General features: G+C 39.0%; 4 protein-coding genes across 4 annotated transcripts; all 4 read right to left on the reverse strand.

Moving 5' to 3' along the window:
• Positions 1-78: 78 nt before the first annotated feature.
• Positions 79-8,381, reverse strand: LOC108252392. Its single transcript, XM_026823541.1, has 3 exons — positions 7,251-8,381; positions 464-3,068; positions 79-260 (listed from the first exon to the last, which is right to left on the reverse strand). Exons 1-3 carry the CDS (start codon positions 7,272-7,274, stop codon positions 79-81), a joined length of 2,811 nt encoding a protein of 936 aa, XP_026679342.1. The 5' UTR covers positions 7,275-8,381.
• On the reverse strand, positions 6,344-7,240 carry LOC103509125. The gene is made up of 2 exons (XM_008473716.3): positions 7,104-7,240; positions 6,344-6,987 (listed from the first exon to the last, which is right to left on the reverse strand). The coding sequence occupies exons 1-2, from the start codon at positions 7,185-7,187 to the stop codon at positions 6,670-6,672; spliced, it is 402 nt and encodes a 133-aa protein (XP_008471938.1). The 5' UTR covers positions 7,188-7,240; the 3' UTR covers positions 6,344-6,669.
• LOC103509133 (myosin-6-like) lies at positions 7,618-23,655 on the reverse strand. The gene is made up of 6 exons (XM_026823545.1): positions 23,622-23,655; positions 22,622-22,721; positions 21,800-22,002; positions 20,152-20,436; positions 8,816-9,079; positions 7,618-8,699 (listed from the first exon to the last, which is right to left on the reverse strand). Exons 1-6 carry the CDS (start codon positions 23,649-23,651, stop codon positions 8,382-8,384), a joined length of 1,200 nt encoding a protein of 399 aa, XP_026679346.1. The 5' UTR covers positions 23,652-23,655; the 3' UTR covers positions 7,618-8,381.
• On the reverse strand, positions 15,148-15,972 carry LOC113467389. The gene is made up of 2 exons (XM_026823547.1): positions 15,859-15,972; positions 15,148-15,786 (listed from the first exon to the last, which is right to left on the reverse strand). Exons 1-2 carry the CDS (start codon positions 15,955-15,957, stop codon positions 15,442-15,444), a joined length of 444 nt encoding a protein of 147 aa, XP_026679348.1. The 5' UTR covers positions 15,958-15,972; the 3' UTR covers positions 15,148-15,441.
• Positions 23,656-23,657: the final 2 nt, after the last annotated feature.

Consider the following 23,657-nt stretch of genomic DNA (forward strand, 5'->3'; position numbering starts at 1 on the left):
GTAAACTGAGTTTTCTTTGAAAATGCTAAAGAGAGTCTTAAATGGAAATCCTGGATTTCTAAGTGTATCCTTGAATTTTCAGTGATTTTGATCTTGTGAATGTCTTCCATAATTTGAGTGTCGTTCATCTGTTGAATGTCTGGAATCCTGGGAATGTTTTGCATCATGCGAATGTTTTGTATCTTGTGAATGTCCTGCATTGTGTGAATGTCTTCCGTTCTGAGAAAGTCTTTCACCATTCTCTTTATCATGACAACTAGCACAGCACGAGCCAGGTGGTTTCACCGTCACATAGATACTCTTAATCTGTTTCTTCTTCCCCGAGACTGCTCCATCCACTTTCATCAGTTTCTCTCTCGTCATTAGGTTCTCTTTCTTCATTTCATCCATATAGACCGGACCGCGGTTGTTCCGTTTCCGTTCTGAGAAAGTCTTTCACCATTCTCTTTATCATGACAACTACCACAGCACGAGCCAGGTGGTTTCACCGTCACATAGATACTCTTAATCTGTTTCTTCTTCCCCGAGGCTGCTCCATCCACTTTCATCAGTTTCTCTCTCGTCATTAGGTTCTCTTTCTTCATTTCATCCATATAGACCGGACCGCGGTTGTTCCGATTCAGAATATACTCCTCAATCACCTTCTTGTCGCTGTCGGTGATTTTGAACTCCTTTTCAAACACGTTGTACTTGACAACATTAGATGGATGGCGGGACCGACTGTTGGGTCTCGGGCAAACGGATTCACCGGTTTTGACGAGCACCGTTTTGAATTTAACCTTCTCATCGTTACTAGGTGTTTCACAGATTTTACAGGGTTTCTCTCCGGTGTTTCGCCCTGTATCACAGTTTTCGCAACGTTTCTCTGTGATTTTTCCCCCTCGGGCGTTGTCTAGTAGTTTGTTAATCCCTTCTTCGATGGCCGGATTTCGGCCCAGTGTCCGGTTCAGCTCTTGCATGATCTTGGCGCGGCCGAACTGTTCAAACATGGCACCTCCGTCACTTTCACCGCCAGAGGTCGCTACGACCGCTTCCGTTTTGTTCTCGTCCAAATTAATGAGACGTCTCTTAACACCCTGTAGTTTGACCTGGTTGGACTTGTGGAGCTCTTTCCTTTGCTTCTTTGTCAGCGGTTTTTTGGCGTCGACTTTGCTTGAAGTTGACACCATGGATGTTGGTTCGATTGATGTTTTCTTGCTATCCAGTACTCTTTGTGGTTTGTCAGGCAATTCTGTATAGACTTCTACATTTTCGGGAACTACCTCGGTTAGATGTTCTGATTTTGTGTTAGTTATGTCAGTGCTATTTGTTGGTAACTCAACTACCTCTGTTATATTGTATTCTGCTATCGTGGTAGTAATGTCAGTGTTCTCTATTGAGGAACAATCTACTGTAAGTTCTTTCAGCTGTGATTCAGTCTTGCTTTGATGTTCTTCACGTTGAGATTCTTTCACATCTTCACATTCTTTGCAATGTTGATATCTCTCACCATTTTCACGCTCTTTTTTGCTGTCTCGAAGTTGTTTATCATGCTGATATACCCTGATCTCTTCACACGAGTGTTCCTTATGTTGATGTGATCTACTGTCTTTATATTCCCTGCCATTTTCTTCTTTCTGATTGATCACCATCATGCTTGGAGACACTTCTTCCGCTCTTTGGATCGTATATGTTGTACTTTCCAATTCGTCCACTGGGGGCGCCGTAAAATTTCCAATCGCAAAAGATGTAGTTCCCATTTCTTCCGTTAGAGGCGTAAAATTTCCAATGGTGTAAGCTGCAGTGCCCATTTCATTTAAAGACGTCGCCCCTAAATGTTCAATCATATACGCAGTTCCAATTTCATCCGCCAGGGGCGTTTCAAAATTTCCAATCGCGTATCCTATTCCATTCGTTAGAAGAGGCGTTTCTGAATTTTCAATTGTAAAAGTTCCCATTCCATTCGTTAGAGGCGCTAGGTTTTCAATCATATACGTAGTTCTTCCCTCGTCCGCTAGGGGCTCTGGGAAGTTTCCTATCGTGTAGGTATCCAATTGGTCGTACTCTGTGAACTGTGTTAGATAGATGGGATGTTCTGTGACGTAGGTTTCATCCTCGTATAAATCAAACACATCTGGTTCGTATTCTACATAACCCACCGGTTCTGTGCCTAAGAGAATGTCTGGAAAATAGGTAGCACCTTCGGTAGGTCCGTTGAAGTCGGTGCTCATTTCACCTAGATCCATTGCTTGTCTAGTCAATCCCCTCAGGCCAATTCTGTCAGTAGTATTATGTCCATTATTTATGTCATTTAGATCAATTGCCTGTGTAGCCATAGCCATTACGCTAACTCTATCAGTAGTATTATGTCCACTATTCATTTCATTTAGATTCAAAGCTTGTCTTGTCATACCTATAAAGCCAACACTGTCAACAGGATTATGTCCATTGCTGATTTCATTCAGATTGTTTATTGGTTGTGTAGGCATGCCCATAGGACATGTTCTGTCAATAGCGTTATTTTCACTGCTCATTTCACCCATATTGTCTTTAAATCCATGTCCAGTGTTCATAATAACATCTATGTACATAGCACCAAGTCCTGTCAAACCTTCATGTCTACTGTTAATGTTACTATTATAATCAATAGCTTCACGTCCTCTAATATTGATACAATCGGAATATTTGATCATTAGGTTATTTCTCTCCGAATGTTTAGCCATTCCGTGTGAATTAAACACATCTTCTAGTCTTGTACTGTCAACACTTGCATGAACATTTTCCATATGACTTGCATTATCAAGAGGTTCATAACCACTGTTAATATCATCACTACAACCAATAGGTCCGTGTCCACTGATTATTTCATATGGATCGGTCACACCTTCATACCCATTGCCCACTAGATCCCCTTTGTCCTCAGTTTTATGTCCACTAATGTCAATATAATCAATAGTAGACGGACAAGATCCACTCTCAAATTCATGAAGTTGTAACAAAGATTTGACATTTTGATTTTCACCGACTTGAGATGGTGTGGTCAAAGATACATCATCTTGACTTTCAGTCAGTTGTGTTGGTGTGGTTAAATTGTATTGTGTTAGTTATGTCAGTGCTATTTGTTGGTAGCTCAACTACCTCTGTTATATTGTATTCTGCTATCGTGGTAGTAATGTCAGTGTTCTCTATTGAGGAACAATCTACTGTAAGCTCTTTCAGCTGTGATTTAGTCTTGCTTTGATGTTCTTCACGTTGAGATTCTTTCACATCTTCACATTTGCAGTGTTGATATCTCTCACCATTTTCATGCTCTTTTTTGCTGTCTCGAAGTTGTTTATCATGCTGATATACTCTGATCTCTTCACACGAGTGTTCCTTATGTTGATGTGATCTACTGTCTTTATATTCCCTGCCATTTTCTTCTTTCTGATTGATCACCATCATGCTTGGAGACACTTCTTCCGCTCTTTGGATCGTATATGTTGTACTTTCCAATTCGTCCACTGGGGGCGCCGTAAAATTTCCAATCGCAAAAGATGTAGTTCCCATTTCTTCCGTTAGAGGCGTAAAATTTCCAATGGTGTAAGCTGCAGTGCCCATTTCATTTAAAGACGTCGCCCCTAAATGTTCAATCATATACGCAGTTCCAATTTCATCCGCCAGGGGCGTTTCAAAATTTCCAATCGCGTATCCTATTCCATTCGTTAGAAGAGGCGTTTCTAAATTTTCAATTGTAAAAGTTCCCATTCCATTCGTTGGAGGCGCTAGGTTTTCAATCATATACGTAGTTCTTCCCTCGTCCGCTAGGGGCTCTGAGAAGTTTCCCATCGTGTAGGTATCCAATTGGTCGTACTCTGTGAACTGTGTTAGATAGATGGGATGTTCTGTGACGTAGGTTTCATCCTCGTATAAATTTGATCACCATCATGCTTGGAGACACTTCTTCCGCTCTTTGGATCGTATATGTTGTACTTTCCAATTCGTCCACTGGGGGCGCCGTAAAATTTCCAATCGCAAAAGATGTAGTTCCCATTTCTTCCGTTAGAGGCGTAAAATTTCCAATGGTGTAAGCTGCAGTGCCCATTTCATTTAAAGACGTCGCCCCTAAATGTTCAATCATATACGCAGTTCCAATTTCATCCGCCAGGGGCGTTTCAAAATTTCCAATCGCGTATCCTATTCCATTCGTTAGAAGAGGCGTTTCTGAATTTTCAATTGTAAAAGTTCCCATTCCATTCGTTAGAGGCGCTAGGTTTTCAATCATATACGTAGTTCTTCCCTCGTCCGCTAGGGGCTCTGGGAAGTTTCCTATCGTGTAGGTATCCAATTGGTCGTACTCTGTGAACTGTGTTAGATAGATGGGATGTTCTGTGACGTAGGTTTCATCCTCGTATAAATCAAACACATCTGGTTCGTATTCTACATAACCCACCGGTTCTGTGCCTAAGAGAATGTCTGGAAAATAGGTAGCACCTTCGGTAGGTCCGTTGAAGTCGGTGCTCATTTCACCTAGATCCATTGCTTGTCTAGTCAATCCCCTCAGGCCAATTCTGTCAGTAGTATTATGTCCATTATTTATGTCATTTAGATCAATTGCCTGTGTAGCCATAGCCATTACGCTAACTCTATCAGTAGTATTATGTCCACTATTCATTTCATTTAGATTCAAAGCTTGTCTTGTCATACCTATAAAGCCAACACTGTCAACAGGATTATGTCCATTGCTGATTTCATTCAGATTGTTTATTGGTTGTGTAGGCATGCCCATAGGACATGTTCTGTCAATAGCGTTATTTTCACTGCTCATTTCACCCATATTGTCTTTAAATCCATGTCCAGTGTTCATAATAACATCTATGTACATAGCACCAAGTCCTGTCAAACCTTCATGTCTACTGTTAATGTTACTATTATAATCAATAGCTTCACGTCCTCTAATATTGATACAATCGGAATATTTGATCATTAGGTTATTTCTCTCCGAATGTTTAGCCATTCCGTGTGAATTAAACACATCTTCTAGTCTTGTACTGTCAACACTTGCATGAACATTTTCCATATGACTTGCATTATCAAGAGGTTCATAACCACTGTTAATATCATCACTACAACCAATAGGTCCGTGTCCACTGATTATTTCATATGGATCGGTCACACCTTCATACCCATTGCCCACTAGATCCCCTTTGTCCTCAGTTTTATGTCCACTAATGTCAATATAATCAATAGTAGACGGACAAGATCCACTCTCCGGAAATTACGAGAGAAATAGGTACCTCTAGTAATGGCAGAAAATAGGTACCTACCTACACAATTACCTACGTGAAAATAGATTCTGATAACCTAGATATTATTTTAAAAGCCTAGAAGAGATTCTAGAAATGAAGAGATTCTAGAAATGTAGATTTGATAATATCTTTTCTTTGACTATTAATTTCTCTCTCCATGAGATACTAACCACCAAAGTATTTTATTTTTCTCAATTTAGTAGGATGAGAAGAAGGGCATTGTTATTAAATGACCGTCAAAAGAAAGGTACCTATTTATTCAGACTGTCCTCTAAGCTTAAAAAAAAAAAAAAAAAAAAAAAAACTCAAATCATCAATTCTGCCACGAAAAAGTTGAATATAGAATTTATGGCCACGATTTAGGGTGTTCTGCCCCCACTGTGCGTCGTTAACCTCGCCTATTAAGGGTGGAAAAACAACTAAAACTAACAGAAGTTTCCTGGAAAAATGGAGAGGATTTTTTTTTTCTTTTTTTTTGTGGGGGAGAAGGAAGAGGGAATTTCTAAGAACAGGCCTTGGAAAGAGTCCTCAAGTACTTCTTCTATAAAGGAAGAGTTCTTAATGCCTGTCATTCACACTCAGACAGTCAGAATATGTATGGCAGAAAAATCTTGGACCTAGCTGTCAGACCACCTGAGACCTAGATCCGAAGCTTTTTCTGCCATACATGTTCCAATGGTATGCAGTGATTGCAGTGAGTGGACATTAGGATAAAAAGATCTACATCAAACAATGAGATGCAAAGAAGGGTAAAAGAAGAGTATGGGCTCATAAAAAAAAAGAATCAAATTAAAATAATAATAATAGTATTGGGACAAGAGGATGAACAACAAACAATCCAAAAGCAAAAAAAAAAAAAAACATCTCGATTAACACTAGGTTTAACAATTCGACTATCATCAAATTTAACTAGGTTATCTCTAGGTTTAACACATAAAGCTTCGTTAGGTATAACTGGATTACCGTCAGGTTTTAAATCTCGATTACTTTTAGGTTTAACTCGGTTATCGTTAGGTTTAACAACTCGGGTTTTGCTTGATTTAGGATCTCGACTATCACAAGGTTTATCAACTAAATTTTCGTCAGGTTTAGCTTGATTATAGCTTGGTTTAACGATTAGATTTTCGTCAGGTTTTACTACTGAACTATCGTCAGATTTAACTACTGAACTATCGTCAGGTTTAACTCGTTTATCGCGAGGTTTAACAATTGAAATACCACTAGGTTTAACAACTAAATTATCGACAGATTTAACATCTCCACCATCATCACTAGGTTTTATTCGATTATCAATCGGTTTAACTGGATTAACGTCAAGTTCAACATCGTCATCACGCGGTTTAACAATTCGATTATCATCAGATATTTCGGAACTGTCTTGACAACAGTGGCTCACTCGTTCTCATAACTCCGTCTTCTTCTTCAACACCACCACTTTCTTATCATTACTAGCATTGGTTCCTACGTTGTTCTTAGTGTTCATTACTTTACTGCTCTTCTTGCTTTGTTTATCTTCACTAGGTTTGTCTTCTCCATTCGTAAGCTTCTTCGCTTCGCTTATCTCGTCTTCGTTTTTCTTGTTGGCCTTCAGGTTAACCTGTTTTCCATTGAGATTATCACTATACTTCACGTTGTACTTGACATTGTTTTTGCCGCTGTTGTTGTTCATATTAGCCACGGCGCCACTACACTCTGCAGTTCGTTGCAGCATCATGATCACCTGGAAAATAATAATGAAATACGATTACGAACCCGGACCTCCTGTGTGCAAGCCTAGTGTGATACCCACTCGGTCACGGAGGTTGCTCATGAAACCATTATTATTATTGTTATTACCTTCAGCTTCTCGTTGTTCGACTTTTCGATTTCCGCGATTTTCGCGTTGATCTCCGCTTCGCGCTTGTGAATAGTCTTGGCCATTTTGAACTGAATATCGTCCAGGTGCTGCTTGTGCGCTTCTTTCTCTTCGGCGAGGCGCGTTAAATTGTTGTCTTCAATATTTCCCATTTTAGATATTTCACCATCACCACTTCTTGTGCATATTATATCAATACTAGTACACGAATCAATTTCAGCATTTGTTGTTGTTAATTTCCCTCTATGGCTACTTTTTGTGTTCAATATATCAATATCAGATCTATTGGTAAGCCATACTTCTTCAATATTTTCCCCATTCAATATTCTATCCTTAATACTTCTTTCATTTAAACTTTCTTTATCATCCTTATCACTATTATTTGTTTCAAGATTTAACACTTGATCTTCAGGTTTAACAGCTAGATCATTGTTTGGTTTAATATCTCCATTGCCCTCAGTTTTATCTCGACTACCCCTGGGTTTAACAACTAGATTTTCAATAGATTTAACATTTCGCTCGTCACTTAGTTTAACAACTTCATTATCACTATGTTTAACAACTGGATTAACGGGTTTAACAACTATATTATCACTATGTTTAACAATTCGGCTATCGTCAGATTCAACAATTTCTTTATCACTAGGTTTAACAACTCGATTATCATTAGATTTAACATCAATATTATTGCAAGGTTTAACCACTCGACTATGGTCAGATTTACCATCTCGATTAACACTAGGTTTAACAATTCGACTATCATCAAATTTAACTAGGTTGTCTCTAGGTTTAACATATAAAGCTTCGTTAGGTATAACTGGATTAACGTCAGGTTTTAAATCTCGATTACTTTTAGGTTTAACTCGGTTATCGTTAGGTTTAACAACTCGGGTTTTGCTTGATTTAGGATCTCGACTATCACAAGGTTTATCAACTAAATTTTCGTCAGGTTCAGCTCGATTATAGCTCGGTTTAACGATTAGATTTTCGTCAGATTTAACTACTGAACTATCGCCAGATTTAACTACTGAACTATCGTCAGGTTTAACTCGTTTATCGCGAGGTTTAACAATTGGAATACCACTAGGTTTAACAACTAAATTATCGACAGATTTAACATCTCCATCATCAGGTTTTACTCGATTATCGATCGGTTTAACTGGATTAACGTCAAGTTCAACATCGTCATCACGCGGTTTAACAATTCGATTATCATCAGATATTTCGGAACTGTCTTGACAACAGTGGCTCACTCGTTCTCATAACTCCGTCTTCTTCTTCAACACCACCACTTTCTTATCATTACTAGCATTGGTTCCTACGTTGTTCTTAGTGTTCATTACTTTACTGCTCTTCTTGCTTTGTTTATCTTCACTAGGTTTGTCTTCTCCATTCGTAAGCTTCTTCGCTTCGCTTATCTCGTCTTCGTTTTTCTTGTTGGCCTTCAGGTTAACCTGTTTTCCATTGAGATTATCACTATACTTCACGTTGTACTTGACATTGTTTTTGCCGCTGTTGTTGTTCATATTAGCCACGGCGCCACTACACTCTGCAGTTCGTTGCAGCATCATGATCACCTGGAAAATAATAATGAAATACGATTACGAACCCGGACCTCCTGTGTGCAAGCCTAGTGTGATACCCACTCGGTCACGGAGGTTGCTCATGAAACCATTATTATTATTGTTATTACCTTCAGCTTCTCGTTGTTCGACTTTTCGATTTCCGCGATTTTCGCGTTGATCTCCGCTTCGCGCTTGTGAATAGTCTTGGCCATTTTGAACTGAATATCGTCCAGGTGCTGCTTGTGCGCTTCTTTCTCTTCGGCGAGGCGCTTTTCGCGCTCCGCGGCCAGTTTTTTGTAGCCGAGCGCGGATTTCCGTATGGACTTGTATTTGATTCGGAACGCTTCGAGATTCTTCTCGGTGGTGGCCAGACGATTCCGCAGATCTCGCACCTGAACAAAGCAGAAATTAAGATTATATGTAGTTAGAATGGAAATGGTTCAACGGGGGATTTTGCCTCATTTTAGGCAAACATTTAAATCACTTTAGGCAAATATTGAACTCAATCTAAACAAACGTTTAAACATTTAACTTCATTTCAATTTTCACTCTCTAGCCTACTTAGCTTGGAAGGTTGAACGCTTGCCTTATAAGCGTTGGGTCGCGGGTTCGATTCCCGCCCGGAGCGAACTTTATCCTAAACAGATAGAAGTTCGTTGTCGGAACGACTGGCCTTTTCTTGTCCTATCCAAAACACAGGCAAGATATCACTGGTTAAGCGAAAGGGGGAGGGCATTGGTTTGACTCCGAAGCAAAGCATAAGGCTTTCCAACTAGTCCAACACATGCAACCGCACATTGGACTCCTCTTACACTTAACATATTTTTTTTACAAAGAAAATTAATGAACATACCATCCTTCTTTATTTTGTTTATTATCTTTGTTTCAATAATTTTCTGCAAATTTATTTGTAAAAATAAAACAAAAAAAAGTACCTATTATTTAAAAAAATAAAAAAAAAAAAATAAAAAAAAAACTATCTAATAATGAGCATAATTTGTACGGAGGACTTTGAATGTGGAGGTTGAGGGTTCGAGTCTTACCTCATCTGACCACTGTCGACACACGTCTCTCAATTTGACATACTCCTGTTGGAATTTAATCTGATACCGTATCCTGTCTATCTTCTCCGCGCTGACGCCCTTCGGATCCTCGTCCCCGCTGTCCAAATACTCCTCAAGGTCCTAGTGATTTGCAATGCAAAATTGTATGACAGGAAATCGTACATAAATAGAACAAACTTCAGCCCATATCAATCAACATGTTTCATCAATAGGTAAGGCAAGAGTTCATTCAATCAGGTTAAAATAAATTACCTAGCTACCTATATCAACAAAAAAATCATGTACCGAAAAAAAACGTCAACTAACGTTTGTAAGGCGATTTTGGAGGTGATTTCCATCTATTTGTGTGTTCAAGGAATAATAAATTGGATAGGAATTATAGCTAAAAAGACGAGGACAAATTGACCATGCACTTGAAAACGGTAACGAACGGATTTTCCTATCAATTAATGAGAGGAGGAAAAAAGCAGAGAGAAAATATGATATAACTTTTTACCTCGCTTGCCGTTCTTCCGCGCTTTTCCAGTTCTATTCTCTTCTCCATGGTTTGTTCCATTTGGTAGAAATATTACACACACAACGGTTGCTTTCGACGAAAAAAAAAGAAGTTAATCTCCGGTATAAATTAGATAATTATAAAAATCGACACAAATTTGACACTCATGATCAAAACCGTAACACTTGTATAATGTGAAGAATACAAAATGTAGCGCCGTGCCTAGTGAAGACGTTTGTTATGAACGGTGCGCGTAATGAAGACAGCGGATGAACACAAAACTCGCACTTGTTTTTTCAATAATTTTTGGCGCGATAATTTGAAATATTTCAAGTTGAACGAGTGGAAAAAGGGTTTTCCTTTGGTAATAAAGCAACCAAATTTCCTGAATTTTCAAGTAAAATGACTTTTAAAGTACCTCGACATTGTTTATTGGTGTAATGTTTTAACTTGAGCTCTGAACATCCTTTGAAAAAAAGAGCTCTCTGTGTGTTTTTGGCCGCTGGACTAAAAATGGATTCCATTTTCTACTTTTCTGTGGCGCGAAAATTTCAAATTTCTTTGACGGAAAATGGGCTTTCGTCGTATTTCTCGGGTATTTTTCTTCAATTTTCTTTCAGGGACTTTCACAGGAAATTATCGTAGTACAATGAACTCTTTGGTAAATTATTTACCACTTAACGGAGGAAATTTACATTTTTTGATCAAAATTGAAGAGGTATACCTGTATCAACCTGTTTCATTCCACAAATCCCGGACGAGCGGGAAAATTTGAAAAGTCTTAGCCCATTCCAGCTCTCTAGGTCAGAAATGCCTAAACCATTTAATATTATTATTAGTTCGTATATATATTAGGTACTGAATCATCATACTATAGGATGCTAAAGGTTGTATGTTGTATGTAGGTAATGTAATTTTGGTAAAGGTTTGACCAGAGGTGCTACCCAAATTAGCTTGGTTGGTAGCGCGTCAGCCTTGTAAACGCTTGGTCGCGGTTTTGATTTCCACCCAGGGCGAATTTTATCCTGAACTGTTCGTTCTCGGAACAGCTGGCTTCTCCTATCCTGTCAAAAAAAAAAAAAAAAAAATCTCCTATCCTGTCTTCCTGCTCTCTTTGATTTCGGGACGATAAGACCTTAGCAGTTACAGTTTCCTCTATCAAACCTCTTAGAAAAAAATCGATATAGGTAGGTAGATAAATAAATAACAATAATCATGTAATGACATCGAACATCAAAATAATTAGGTAGCGTAGGGGTATGTATTTGGAAAAATACTAAAATATTAAACATCAAAACATATGATAGGATAATAATACTTGAGAACCAAAGAAAAACCATTTAAAATATTTCCTCTTCACGACTTATTTATGGAATTTCAGTTTCATTCTTTTTTTTTTTAGGTGCGTCTAGGTAGGTAGGTACACTAACACTAGTCGCAAAGTCCATCAATATCGAGTTTTCCATTGCTACCACCATGGAAATTACGAAAGAAAAAATACGCGTAGTATTGAAAGTAAAACAATTATGAACAGTTAGAGAATAAGAGATACATCGAATTGAAAAATGGCCTGTAAAAACCTTTAACCATGGTAAGTATTGTGCTGTCACAATAACGAGCTAGCTTCACAACTAGAGATGTATACGAGTAAGTATTTTACTTGTAAAGTACCGGTAAATACCGGTTCTAATTTGGATGTAATCAATTACTCAAAAAAAAGTAATTGTTTTATAGCGAGTCGCGCGATGAGTACAAGTCTACAGTCTACAAGGTACAAACCAATTACAAAAGAACCGATTACTAAATAATATGATTACATTAGGAAGAGAGGAAATGGGGAAGTCCAGCAGACTCATGGCGCTCGGCCCTTGAGGGGAGGGAGAGAGGGAGGGAGAGAGAGAGGGAGAGGGAGAGGGAGAGAGAGAGAGAGATCTCGATAAACGAGTAAAAGTAATTGGATTACAACGAGTATTTTGTACTCGGTTCTCGAAAAGTAATCAATTACTTTTACCGGTTCTCGAAAATACCAAGTACTACCCATCTCTAGCTGAACTTACCACTCCATCGTCGTCTCCTCTCATCCAGTTAACAATGGCTTCTGTATTCTTATCCCAGATATAAATATAGGCATCATCAGAACCAGACACGACGTATTCCGAGTGGGGACCGAAGAAATTCACTCCTTTCACCGTAGCACTGTTCCGATGACCTGGAAACAATAGATTTTTTTCTTTAGAGGTTTGGTAGTTAGTACACTAACTGCTAAGTCCCGAAAGCGAAGTGAAATAAGGGGGTGTTTTGATAGAGGGAACTCTAACTGCTAAGGTCTTATCGTCCCGAAATCGAAGAGAAAAGGAAGACAGGATAGGAGAAAGCCAAACGTTCCGAGAGCGAACCTTATCCGTTTAGGATAAAGTCCACCCCGGGCGGGAATCGAACCCGCGACCTAGCGCTTACAAGGCAGACGCAGGACCCTTCAAGCTAACTAGGCTGGCTATGATTAGTTTTACTGTTTTTACAATGGCAGATCCGTGGCATTTGCCAGAGATGTCCGTGTCTACAGTTGAGTTTACAGTTACAGAAGCCATAGAATAGTAGTTTTAATAGGGAGAAGCAACCCAGAAAGAAGAAGAGGAAGACTATTTACCTTCATAACAATGTTTATAATCACTGATGGTACTGTCGGGAACACAACTGGTCGTACTGTCAAACAGATAGATTCGTATGCGATATTTGCGCAAATTCAAAATGGGGGAAACGAGACTTATAGCCGAATAAATCTAAATAAAATTGACATTAAACCAGGAGCATTTCTGTTCACAAGATGTTTAGCTATTGATTTAAAGTTGAGTGCGGGTTTCAAAATGATCATCATCAGTGTTTTCATTATGTTCCTTTTCTTCTTTATCATCTTCCTCCTCCTCCTCTTCTCCCTCTTCTTCCTCCTCCTCTTCTCCCTCTTCTTCCTCCTCCTCTTCTCCCTCTTCTTCCTCCTCCTCTTCTCCTTCTTCCTCCTCCTTCTCTTCTTCTCCTTCGTTATCTTTCTCCTCTTCTCCTTCTTCCTCCTCCTCTTCTTCTTCTTCCTCCTCCTCTTCTTCTCCTTCTTCTTCCTCCTCCTCAACTTCTTCTCCTTCATCTTCATCGTCCTCTTTCTCCTTTTCATCACTTTCTTCTCCATCTTTATCATCACCTTCCTCTTCTTTTTCATCTTCTTCCTCGGAATCAATTTCATCATCACTTTTTTCACTCATCCCTTCTTCACTTTCTTTTTCACTGCTGTTCTCTTCCTCTGTGGTGTCTTTTTATACACACAGTATTAAAACAACAACCACCCAGTAACAATGTTGCTTAGCAACGAGATCAACAATTGGGAAAATACTCTCCAGTTCAATTTCTTCATTCTTTAGTCTGTTCTCTGCTTACATTGCTTGCAATAAAACATACTCGTACATCTTCCTATTCCAAATCCTATCCCTGTATTTATTCAATCATTACATTACAAATTACAATTAAAAGATACAATAGCGTTACATATGTATGCGATATTTGCGCAAATTCAAAATAGGGGAAACGAGATTCATAGCCGAATAAAGCTAAATAAAATTGACATTAAACCAGGAGCATTTCTGTTCACAAGATGTTTAGCTATTGATTTAAAGATTTTAAAGTTGAGTGCGGGTTTCAAAATGATCATCATCAGTGTTTTCATTATGTTCCTTTTCTTCTTTATCATCTTCATCCTCCTCCTCTTCTTCTCCTTCGTTATCTTTCTCCTCTTCTCCTTCTTCCTCCTCCTTCTCTTCTTCTCCTTCGTTATCTTTCTCCTCTTCTCCTTCTTCCTCCTCCTCTTCTCCTTCCTCCTCCTCAACTTCTTCATCTTCATCGTCCTCTTCCTCCTTTTCTTCACTTTCTTCTCCTTCATCTTTATCATCACCTTCCTCTTCTCTTTCATCTTCTTCCTCGGAATCAATTTCATCATCACTTTTTTCACTCATCCCTTCTTCACTTTCTTTTTCACTGCTGTCATCTGTATCTTCATTCCTATTGATAGTTTCATTTTCTCCAATTTCGTCATTTCCTTTTACGTTGTCATCATTTTCTTCAACACTGTCATTACTTTCATCATCTTCTTGTACAGGGTCTTGACTTTCATCATTTTCTACATCACTTTCATTTTGTTCAACATGACTTTCACGATCATTACTACTTTCAAAACCAGACGGGTTTTCAACTTTGTCATCGTTATGCAAGTCTCTTTCATTTCGAATTTCTTCAAGAGACTCTTCATCAACTTGACGACTAGTATCCACATCGTATTTTTCCTTATCGCCCACTTTGTCCTGTCCATTTCCAGCTTTACTCTTGACATCATTCTGACCAATTTCATTTTTGACAAGTGGTTCAATATTTTCCACATCCGTTCCTTCAGGTTTAGTAACAAGAACATCGTTTTCCAATCGGGGCACAATCTTCAGCGTTCCATCATTCTCATTAAACGTTATCACCTGACTGTCTCGGCTATATTCCACACGATTATACGTTTTGATAGTAGTTTCATAGTTCGTGCTCTCTTTTTTTTCCACATGCGTTCCTTCAGTTTTAGTAACAAGAACACCGTTTTCCAATCGGGGCACAATCTTCAGCGTTCCATTATTCTCATTAAACGTTATCACCTGACTGTCTCGGCTATATTCCACACGATTATACGTTTTGATAGTAGTTTCATAGTTCGTGCTCTCTTTGTTATTATTTACTTCAACACTTTTATATGTCTTCTTACTACTTTCGTTATTCATACTGTCTTTGCTATTTACTTCGATACAGTCATTCGTTTTCCTGGCAATCTCTTCTTTGTCAGAATTTTCTTCGCTATTTCTTGCTTCTGCAAGCATATCATTTCTTTCGCGACTTCCATTTTCGTTACTTTCTTCGTCATTTGTTGATTCTCGGGTTTGTTCAACAGGTCTTGTTTGTGTGCCTCCAAGGGGTTTGAGATAATTTGTTGTATTTTCAACCATTTCTTGAGATTCTTTAGTGTTGACACTTTGGACTACTAGTTCATTATCTTCAGCCTCATTTGAAACAACGGCCACTTTATTGGTTGGTCTAGCATCAGCAGATGGATTAGTTGTCTCAGCCTCTTTGTTACGTATAGTTTTAAGTTCAGCATTCGTTATAGTTTGTTTAGTATCATTTAGAACAGTTTGTTTAGTATCAGCATTTGGAACAGTTTGTTCAGCATTTGGTGTATGCTCAATCTTTGGAATGGATAGCGTACGGCCTCTAGTCTCGTGTCTTCTCGATCTAGGTCGTCTTCTATTTCTCTTGTGAGGTTTAGGCGGTCCAGTAGCAGATGGGAGCTCAGGTAGTGCTTTCTTAACTTGAGTATCGAGTGAATGTTTTTGATCTTGTGAATGTCTTGTATCATGTTGTCTTTCATCTTGGGAATGTTTTGCATTCTCTGAACGTTTTCCATCTTGTAAGTGTCTTTCATCTTGTGAATGTCTTCCATCGTTTGAGTGTCTTTCGTCTTGTGAATGTCTGAAATCCTGGGAATGATTTGCATTTTGTGAAGGTCTGGCATTATGTGATTGTTTTCGATCTTGTGAATGTCTTCCATAATTTGAGTGTCTTTCATCTGGTGAATGTCTGGAATCCTGGGAATGTTTTGCATCATGCGAATGTTTTGTATCTTGTGAATGTCCTGCATTGTGTGAATGTCTTCCGTTCTTGCAGCATCATGATCACCTGGAAAATAATAATGAAATATGATTACGAATGAAATATGATTATGAATGAAATATGATTATGAATGAAATATAATTAGGAATGAAATATGATTATGAATGAAATATGATTACGAATGAAATATGATTATGAATGAAATGTGATTACGAATGAAATATGATTATGAATGAAATATGATTACGAATGAAATATGATTATGAATGAAATATGAAATAAGACTAGAAAGAGAAACAGAGAAAACAGAAAAGACATAACAAGAAGAAGAATTTTATTGAAATAACATGCAGAAGAAAATCGTTCCTGAAAAGTACTAATGGGTACTTATAAATATAGGAACATAAGAAAGACATTGTTTAAGTTACATGAAACAAACTTAGTTAGCTTGGAAGGTTGAGCGTCTGCCTTATAAGATCTACGCCGCGGGGCGGAGGCGGAGCTAACTTTATCCTAAACAGATAGAGGTTAGTTCTCGGAACGACTGGCTTTTTCTTGTCCTCTCTAACATTTGGCTGAGTCAGGTACTTTTGTACTTACTTTGGTTGAGTCGGGTACTTTTGTACTTACTTTGGTTGAGTCAGGTACTTTTGTACTTACTTTGGTTGAGTCAGGTACTTTTGTACTAACTTTGGTTGAGTCAAGTACTTTTGTACTTACTTTGGTTGAGTCCGGTACTTTTGTACTAACTTTGGTTGAGTCAGGTACTTTTGTACTTACTTTGGTTGAGTCCGGTACTTTTATGCTTTAGTTGAGTCCGGTCCTTTTGTACTTACTTTAGTTGATTCAGGTACTTTTGTACTTCCTTTGATTGAGTCAGGTACTTTTATACTTACTTTGGTTGAGTCAGGTACTTTTGTACTTACTTTGGTTGAGTCAGGTAAACTAAGGTTCATATTCTCTTCATTTTCTTCATCTATTGTCTGCGTTCCATTACTATTCTGTTGACTACTAGATTTACAACTGCTAGTGTTGGTCTTGCTTTTCCCTTTCTTCTTGTTGTTGTTGGAATTACTAGCGTCGCCATTCTGTTGCGTTCCCATTTGAGCCTTCAACGTTTTCAGTTCGTCCATCTGGGAGTTTAGAAAGATAAGATTTTATATATGAAAAAGTGGAAAAAAGTCCTTTATTTTTAAATTTTTAGTAGGTATTTTAAATTCAAAAAATGAGTGTTTCATTGCTTTTTTTTATTTCGTACCAATCGAAAAATTGCTACATTGGACTCTTGTGGTCTGTGTCATAAATTACCCATCCGGTAGTATAGCTCTCATCTGATGGGCGAGAAGAGACCCAAACGACACAATAGGTCGCAGGGTCAACACGAGAACACCAGAAAGTAATCCTTTGGAATATTTGTAAATGAAATACGAGTAGGTACATTTATTCGAGAACATATTATTTCATTACCTAACGTTTAATTTCTCAACATTTTTTGATGGCGGGAATCGAACCCGGGACCTTCTACATCAGCGCTACTCACCACAGATTTATTTTTCTTCTCATACGCATCACACTTGTTCTGCAGCTTCTCATTCTCCTTCCCCAAAGTCAACAGCTGCTCCCGTACATAATTGATCTCATTCACGAAACCGAGGGCCTTTGAGTTCAAATTGACGCGACACCCAGCCTATATTAACACGAATAAGATCAGCACATACCTGAACGCGTTGTTTTTCTTCCTCGCTACACTTGAGTTCAGAGTTGAGCTTCACCTTGTCACTCAGTTCAGCTAGGAGGAGTTTCTCCATCTGAACTTTCTCGGCATCAAACTTAGCATCCATCTGTTGAATGTAGTGGCGGAGCTCTGCAAAACAGAAGGGAAAATATGGACATAAAATAAAAATCACACTAATTTAAATGCTTACCTCAGTGGTGTAGTGGTCAAGACGCTCGCCTAGTAATAGGGAGAGCGTAGGGGTTCAATCTCGGCCGAGCGAGGTATGGAATTATATCCTCAACATTGATTGAGAATTTGTCCACAATAATAGTAGTAGCCTAGGGGTAAAGGGACTTTAGCTGTATTCGAGCAGCAAGTATAAACCTCTACAACTACTTGAAAACGGCTACTTTCCCTGTCGCGTATAATATCTCTAGTAGCGCGGTCAAACTTTCTTGACTTGGCGGGACGGAGCGCTACCGCGCTCCTAAATGTAGTGGTCCTACCTCGGTGGTGTAGTGGTCAAGGCGCTCGCCTGGTAAACAGAAGGGCGTAGGTTCAATCCCAGCCGAGGTATGGAATTTTATCCTCAATATAATTTGAGAATTTGACCACAATAATAGTAGATAGGTAGGTAGATAGGTACCTACATAGGCAGGTACCTACATATGTAGGTACCTACATAGGTATAAGCAATATTATTATTCTCATTAAGCTTACTTTTGATAGCCTACATCGTTCGAGCTTCGAAGGTAGAAGGTAGGGCACCCACCTTGTGAGCGCTAGGCCGCGGGTTCGATTCTTGCTCGGAGTGAACGCTTTCTCCAATCTTTATATCTTATCTTATCCTGTACTTACTCCTTCTCTCTTTGATTTGATAACCATAAGACCTCCGTTGTTACAGTTCCCTCCATCAAAAATCACAATTAAAACAAGCTGGGTCCGTCCCTCCGGGAATTTTTTAGCCCGTGGTTTATTCGATCGTGATTAGAGAAAATCAGTACCTATGTACCTACCTAATTTGTTTAATATTCAGTTTATTATCATTCTTGATTTAATAGAGGGAAATGTGAAGAGAGAAAGACAGGATAGGAGAAAGCCAGCCCTTCCGAGAACGAATCTTATCTGTACAGGACAAAGTTCACCTCGGGCGGGCATCGAACTCAACACCTAGGCTGGAGGGGATGGAATGAAACTCGTATCAAACTCACCTCTGCTTTCTGTTTCTTCACCACCTCTACATTATCCCTCAGGTTCTCTTTGAGTGTCTCAATCTCCTGCATAAGCTGTTTCGACCTCGTACTCTCGATCTTTTGCACCTCCTCAGCGTACAAGTCTACAGAATGCTGCTCGATCTCCAGAATCTTGTCGTAGTAATCGCACTCCATGCGTTGCAGTAGGGACTCCTTGGTTTCTGAAAAAAGGAAAAAAAAAATGTGATTTCTTAGACTTTTTTTTTATTATTTGTATTTATTAAAGTGTTCTTACAAATTTCTAGGACTGTTTTTCATTCCTACGCCGCATCGACGGGGCGTCACTCGACGTTCACTCTGCGTCTGGAGTGGGGGTAAAAACTGTGGAAACTCAACAAACATGACATCTAGCGGAGAATTTGCAAAACAAATTTGTACTTGATGCTAATCGAAAGTCGCTTCCCGAATTTAGGACGCGGCGTTCATTCGAAAAGATACGTCAGGAGGGGAAGTGAAATGAAAAAACACGCGTTCAGTTCACGTCGGGTTCGCATCATACCCGCGCCGGAATGAAAAACAGCTTCTATTACCTGAAGGGTAGGTAGGTATATCCTTACTTGTGAAATATTTGAATCAAAGACCTCAAATCAAATCAAACGCCCAGGGCCGGAGTTAAAAATATTTTGCCAATGATGGAGGAATAAATAAAATAAGATACTAATTGTTTAACTTATTTTGGCAAAAAAAAAAAAAAAAAAAAAAAAAAAAAAAAAAAAAAAAAAAAAAAAAAAAAAACCATACCCATAATTGAGAGGTTTAGGCTACAATAATTTTAGGAGTGGATGTAATTTGCACTCGAAATTTGCTCTTTCTTAGCAAGGGGTGGTATCTTTCCTGTTTAAAGTCCCCCAGGCCAGTCTAGTTAGCTTGAAGGGTAACATATTTGCCTTGTAAGCACTACTTAGGTCAAGTGTTTGATTTCCAATTTTATCTTGAACAGATAACATTCGTTTTCAAAACAGCTGGCTTTCTCTATCCTGTCTTCCTTCTAGCGAGGCGCTTTTCGCGCTCCGCGGCCAGCTTTTTGTAGCCGAGCGCGGATTTCCGTATGGACTTGTATTTGATTCGGAACGCCTCGAGATTCTTCTCGGTGGTGGCCAGACGATTCCGCAGATCTCGCACCTGAACAAAGCAGAAATTGAAATTATAGTTAGAATGGAAATGGTTCAACGGGGGATTTTGCCTCACTTTAGGAAAACATTTAAATCAAATTAGGCAAACAATCTAAACTAAACGAGGGTTCGAGTCTTACCTCGTCTGACCACTGTCGACACACGTCTCTCAGTTTGACATACTCCTGTTGGAACTTAATCTGATACCGTATCCTGTCTATCTTCTCCGCGCTGACGCCCTTCGGATCCTCGTCCCCGCTGTCCAAATACTCCTCAAGGTCCTCGCCCTCGTACCACGGCTTTCGCTCCGGACCGGAGGTCGTGGGTTCGACTCCCGACTCGGCGTGTTTCAGTTCCTCGATGGTCTTATGCAGACGTTCGTTCTCCATGGTGAGCAGAGTGTCGCGTAGTTGGAACTCTCGGATCTAGGGATGGGTAAATATTGAGTGAATCGATTCAAAGAGTTGAATATTACAAAAGAATCGCGATTCTTGGGTCGTGGGTTCGACTCCCGACTCGGCGTGTTTCAGTTCCTCGATGGTCTTGTGCAGACGTTCGTTCTCCATGGTGAGCAGAGTGTCTCGTAGTTGGAACTCTCGGATCTAGGGATGGGTAAATATTGAGTGAATCGATTCAAAGAGTTGAATATTACAAAAGAATCGCGATTCTTTTAGAATCGATTCTTTGAGTCGAATATTTGAAAAGAATCGAGTCGTGGTATTCGAATATTCAAAAAGAGTCGAATATCCCATCCCTACTCGGATCTGAAGAGGGGAGAGAAGAATGTTACGAGGCATGATTAGTCCAGTGGGACCGCGTTTGTCATGCAGAAGGACGTGAGTTTGATTACCCGAACAGACAAAACTGCCTTTCAACCCAGAGCTGCAGGGTTCGAATCCTGAACGAGGCGCAAATTTTCCGTCCACAGATACAGAGATGTAAAAGATGTATGTATTCTACGAATGGGGGTACATCTCAAGAAAAAAATAGACAGGACATTCTATTAAAGAAAGTGGAAAAAAAGGAAATTGCTTCTTTTTTTACAAAACATTTGTCCTAATTCCATATTTTTCCCCTCCCTCCTTTCTTTCTTTGTTATTGTCATTATGTTCTGTCTTATTAAAAAATAAAGTTAATGGAGCAGTTGCAAATGGGTAAAAACTATAAATAAATGGTCGATTCCTGTGTAAAAAGTTGGGAAAAATCCAAATCTGAGGTCAAAACTCCGAAAAAATAACTGTAAAAGGTCAAAAATTCAATTTTCATTTTCCGTTCAAATGAAAGAGTTCAAATAATTATGTGTGACGTCAGACGCAGTTGTTTTTTTCGTCCGTTAGGTAGCGCCACTATGCAAGCGCGCTAGCGGAGGAGCAGAAAGAACTGCGCAGAGACATTCTATAAAAGAAAGTGGAAAAAAAAGGAAATTGCTTCTTTTTTTTACAAAACATTTGTCTTAATTCCATATTTTACCCCTCCCTCCTTTCTTTCTTTGTTATTGTCATTAATATTATTAATAATTAAAAAATAAAGTTAATTATCATCCCCCCCCCAGGGCTTTGAAGTTATGAATAAGCGGTTCTGAGGTGATACAAGAAAAGGAAATATAAAAAGGATTCTCTTTAAGAAGTTTGATAGAGGGAAATGTGAAGAGAGAAAGACAGGATAGGAGAAAACCAGCCGTTCCGAGAACGAATCTTATCTGTACAGGACAAAGTTCGCCTCGGGCGGGCATCGAACTCAACACCTAGGCTGGAGGGGATGGAATGAAACTTGTTTGATACAACTCACCTCTGCTTTCTGCTTCTTCACCACCTCTACATTATCCCTCAGGTTCTCTTTGAGTGTCTCAATCTCCTGCATAAGCTGTTTGGACCTCGTACTCTCGATCTTTTGCACCTCCTCAGCGTACAAGTCTACAGAATGCTGCTCGATCTCCAGAATCTTGTCGTAGTAATCGCACTCCATGCGTTGCAGTAGGGACTCCTTGGTTTCTGAAAAAAGGAAAAAAAAAATGTGATTTCTTAGACTTTTTTTTTATTATTTGTATTTATTAAAGTGTTCTTACAAATTTCTAGGACTGTTTTTCATTCCTACGCCGCATCGACGGGGCGTCACTCGACGTTCACTCTGCGTCTGGAGTGGGGGTAAAAACTGTGGAAACTCAACAAACATGACATCTAGCGGAGAATTTGCAAAACAAATTTGTACTTGATGCTAATCGAGAGTCGCTTCCGGAATTTAGGACGCGGCGGCGTTCATTCGAAAAGTTACGTCAGGAGGGGAAGTGAAATGAAAAAAACACGCATTCAGTTCACGTCGGGTTCGCATCATACCCGCGCCGGAATGAAAAACAGCTTCTATTACCTGAAGGGTACGTAGGTAGGTATATCCTTACTTGGCGAAATATTTGAATCAAAGACCTCAAATCAAATCAAACGCCCAGGGCCGGAGTTAAAAATATTTTGCCAATGATGAAGGAATAAATAAAATAAGATACTAATTGTTTAACTTATTTTGGCAAAAAAAAAAAAAAAAAAAAAAAAAAAAAAAAAAAAACTAAATGAATAATAATACCTACCTAGTAAAAAAAATCGTTTGTGTTTGACTTACTGATTTCATTATGAGCTCGGTTCAGTGCTTTGAGCAATTCATTCTTCTCATACATTAACTTCATATCTAATGACTTCTCTAGCTTTGCTAAGTCTTCAGGCTGAAACAAAACACAATCATTTTAGGACATTGGTATTTGTAAAAGAAGGGCCATCGGGTATTTATGTCCTATGACTGCCATCTGCCATGTCACTGCGGTCTGATTATATTTTATTATCTTTGGTGACTTTTCCCTTGACTTTTTCAAAGAGCTCTCTCTAGCCAGCCTAGTTGGCTTGGAAGGTAGCGTTCTTGCCTCGTAAGCGCTAGGTCACCGGTTCTGTTCCCGCGACGAGGCTGATTTTATCCTAAACAGATAAGGTTCGTTCTCGGAACATCTGGCTTTCTCCTATTCTATCCTCCTTCTCTCTTCACTTTCGGAACGGTGGGACCTCCGTGTGGTTCTCTCTATCAAACCTCTTAAAAAGAGTTGTACTAACTTTGGTTGAATCCAGTACTTTTATACTTACTTTAGTTGATTCAGGTACTTTTGTACTTCCTTTGGTTGAGTCCGGTACTTTTGTACTTACTTTAGTTGAGTCCAGTACTTTCATACTTACTTTGGTTGAGTCAGATACTTTTGTTCTTACTTTAGTTGAGTCCGGTACTTTTGTACTTACTTTAGTTGAGTCCAGTACTTTCATACTTACTTTGGTTGAGTCAGATACTTTTGTTCTTACTTTAGTTGAGTCCGGTACTTTTGTACTTACTTTAGTTGAGTCCGGTACTTTTATACTTACTTTAGTTGAGTCCGGTACTTTTGTACTTAGTCCGGTACTTTTGTACTTACTTTGGTTGAGTCCAGTACTTTTGTACTTAGTCCGGTACTTTTTGTACTTACTTTGGTAGAGTCCGGTACTTTTATACTTACTCTGGTTGAGTCAGGTACTTTTGTACTTACTTTGGTTGAGTCAGGTACTTTTATACTTACTTTGGTTGAGTCAGGTACTTTTGTACTTACTTTGGTTGAGTCAGGTAAACTAAGGTTCATATTCTT

The sequence above is a fragment of the Diaphorina citri genome, unplaced genomic scaffold (genome assembly GCF_000475195.1).
Source record: "Diaphorina citri unplaced genomic scaffold, Diaci psyllid genome assembly version 1.1 scaffold470, whole genome shotgun sequence".
Taxonomy (NCBI): domain Eukaryota; kingdom Metazoa; phylum Arthropoda; class Insecta; order Hemiptera; family Psyllidae; genus Diaphorina; species Diaphorina citri.

What these genes read in the sequence shown, in the direction of transcription:
- LOC103509125 (XM_008473716.3), bottom strand. Translation starts at nt 7,187, where the DNA reads ATGGCCAAGACTATTCACAAGCGCGAAGCGGAGATCAACGCGAAAATC. An exon ending in CGAACAACGAGAAGCTGAAG is followed by an intron (nt 6,988 to 7,103) that starts GTAATAACAATA and finishes ATTATTTTCCAG; the next exon opens with GTGATCATGATGCTGCAACG.
- LOC108252392 (XM_026823541.1), bottom strand. Translation starts at nt 7,274, where the DNA reads ATGGGAAATATTGAAGACAACAAT. An exon ending in GAAATATTGAAGACAACAAT is followed by an intron (nt 3,069 to 7,250) that starts TTAACGCGCCTC and finishes ACACAATACAAT; the next exon opens with TTAACCACACCAACACAACT. An exon ending in ACCACCTGGCTCGTGCTGTG is followed by an intron (nt 261 to 463) that starts GTAGTTGTCATG and finishes GCTCGTGCTGTG; the next exon opens with CTAGTTGTCATGATAAAGAG.
- LOC113467389 (XM_026823547.1), bottom strand. Translation starts at nt 15,957, where the DNA reads ATGCAGGACATTCACAAGATACAAAACATTCGCATGATGCAAAACATT. An exon ending in ACACTCAAATTATGGAAGAC is followed by an intron (nt 15,787 to 15,858) that starts ATTCACAAGATC and finishes AGGATTTCAGAC; the next exon opens with ATTCACAAGACGAAAGACAC.
- LOC103509133 (XM_026823545.1), bottom strand. Translation starts at nt 23,651, where the DNA reads ATGAACCTTAGTTTACCTGACTCAACCAAA. An exon ending in CCGAGCTCATAATGAAATCA is followed by an intron (nt 22,003 to 22,621) that starts GTAAGTCAAACA and finishes TCCTTTTTTCAG; the next exon opens with AAACCAAGGAGTCCCTACTG. An exon ending in CGAACAACGAGAAGCTGAAG is followed by an intron (nt 8,700 to 8,815) that starts GTAATAACAATA and finishes ATTATTTTCCAG; the next exon opens with GTGATCATGATGCTGCAACG.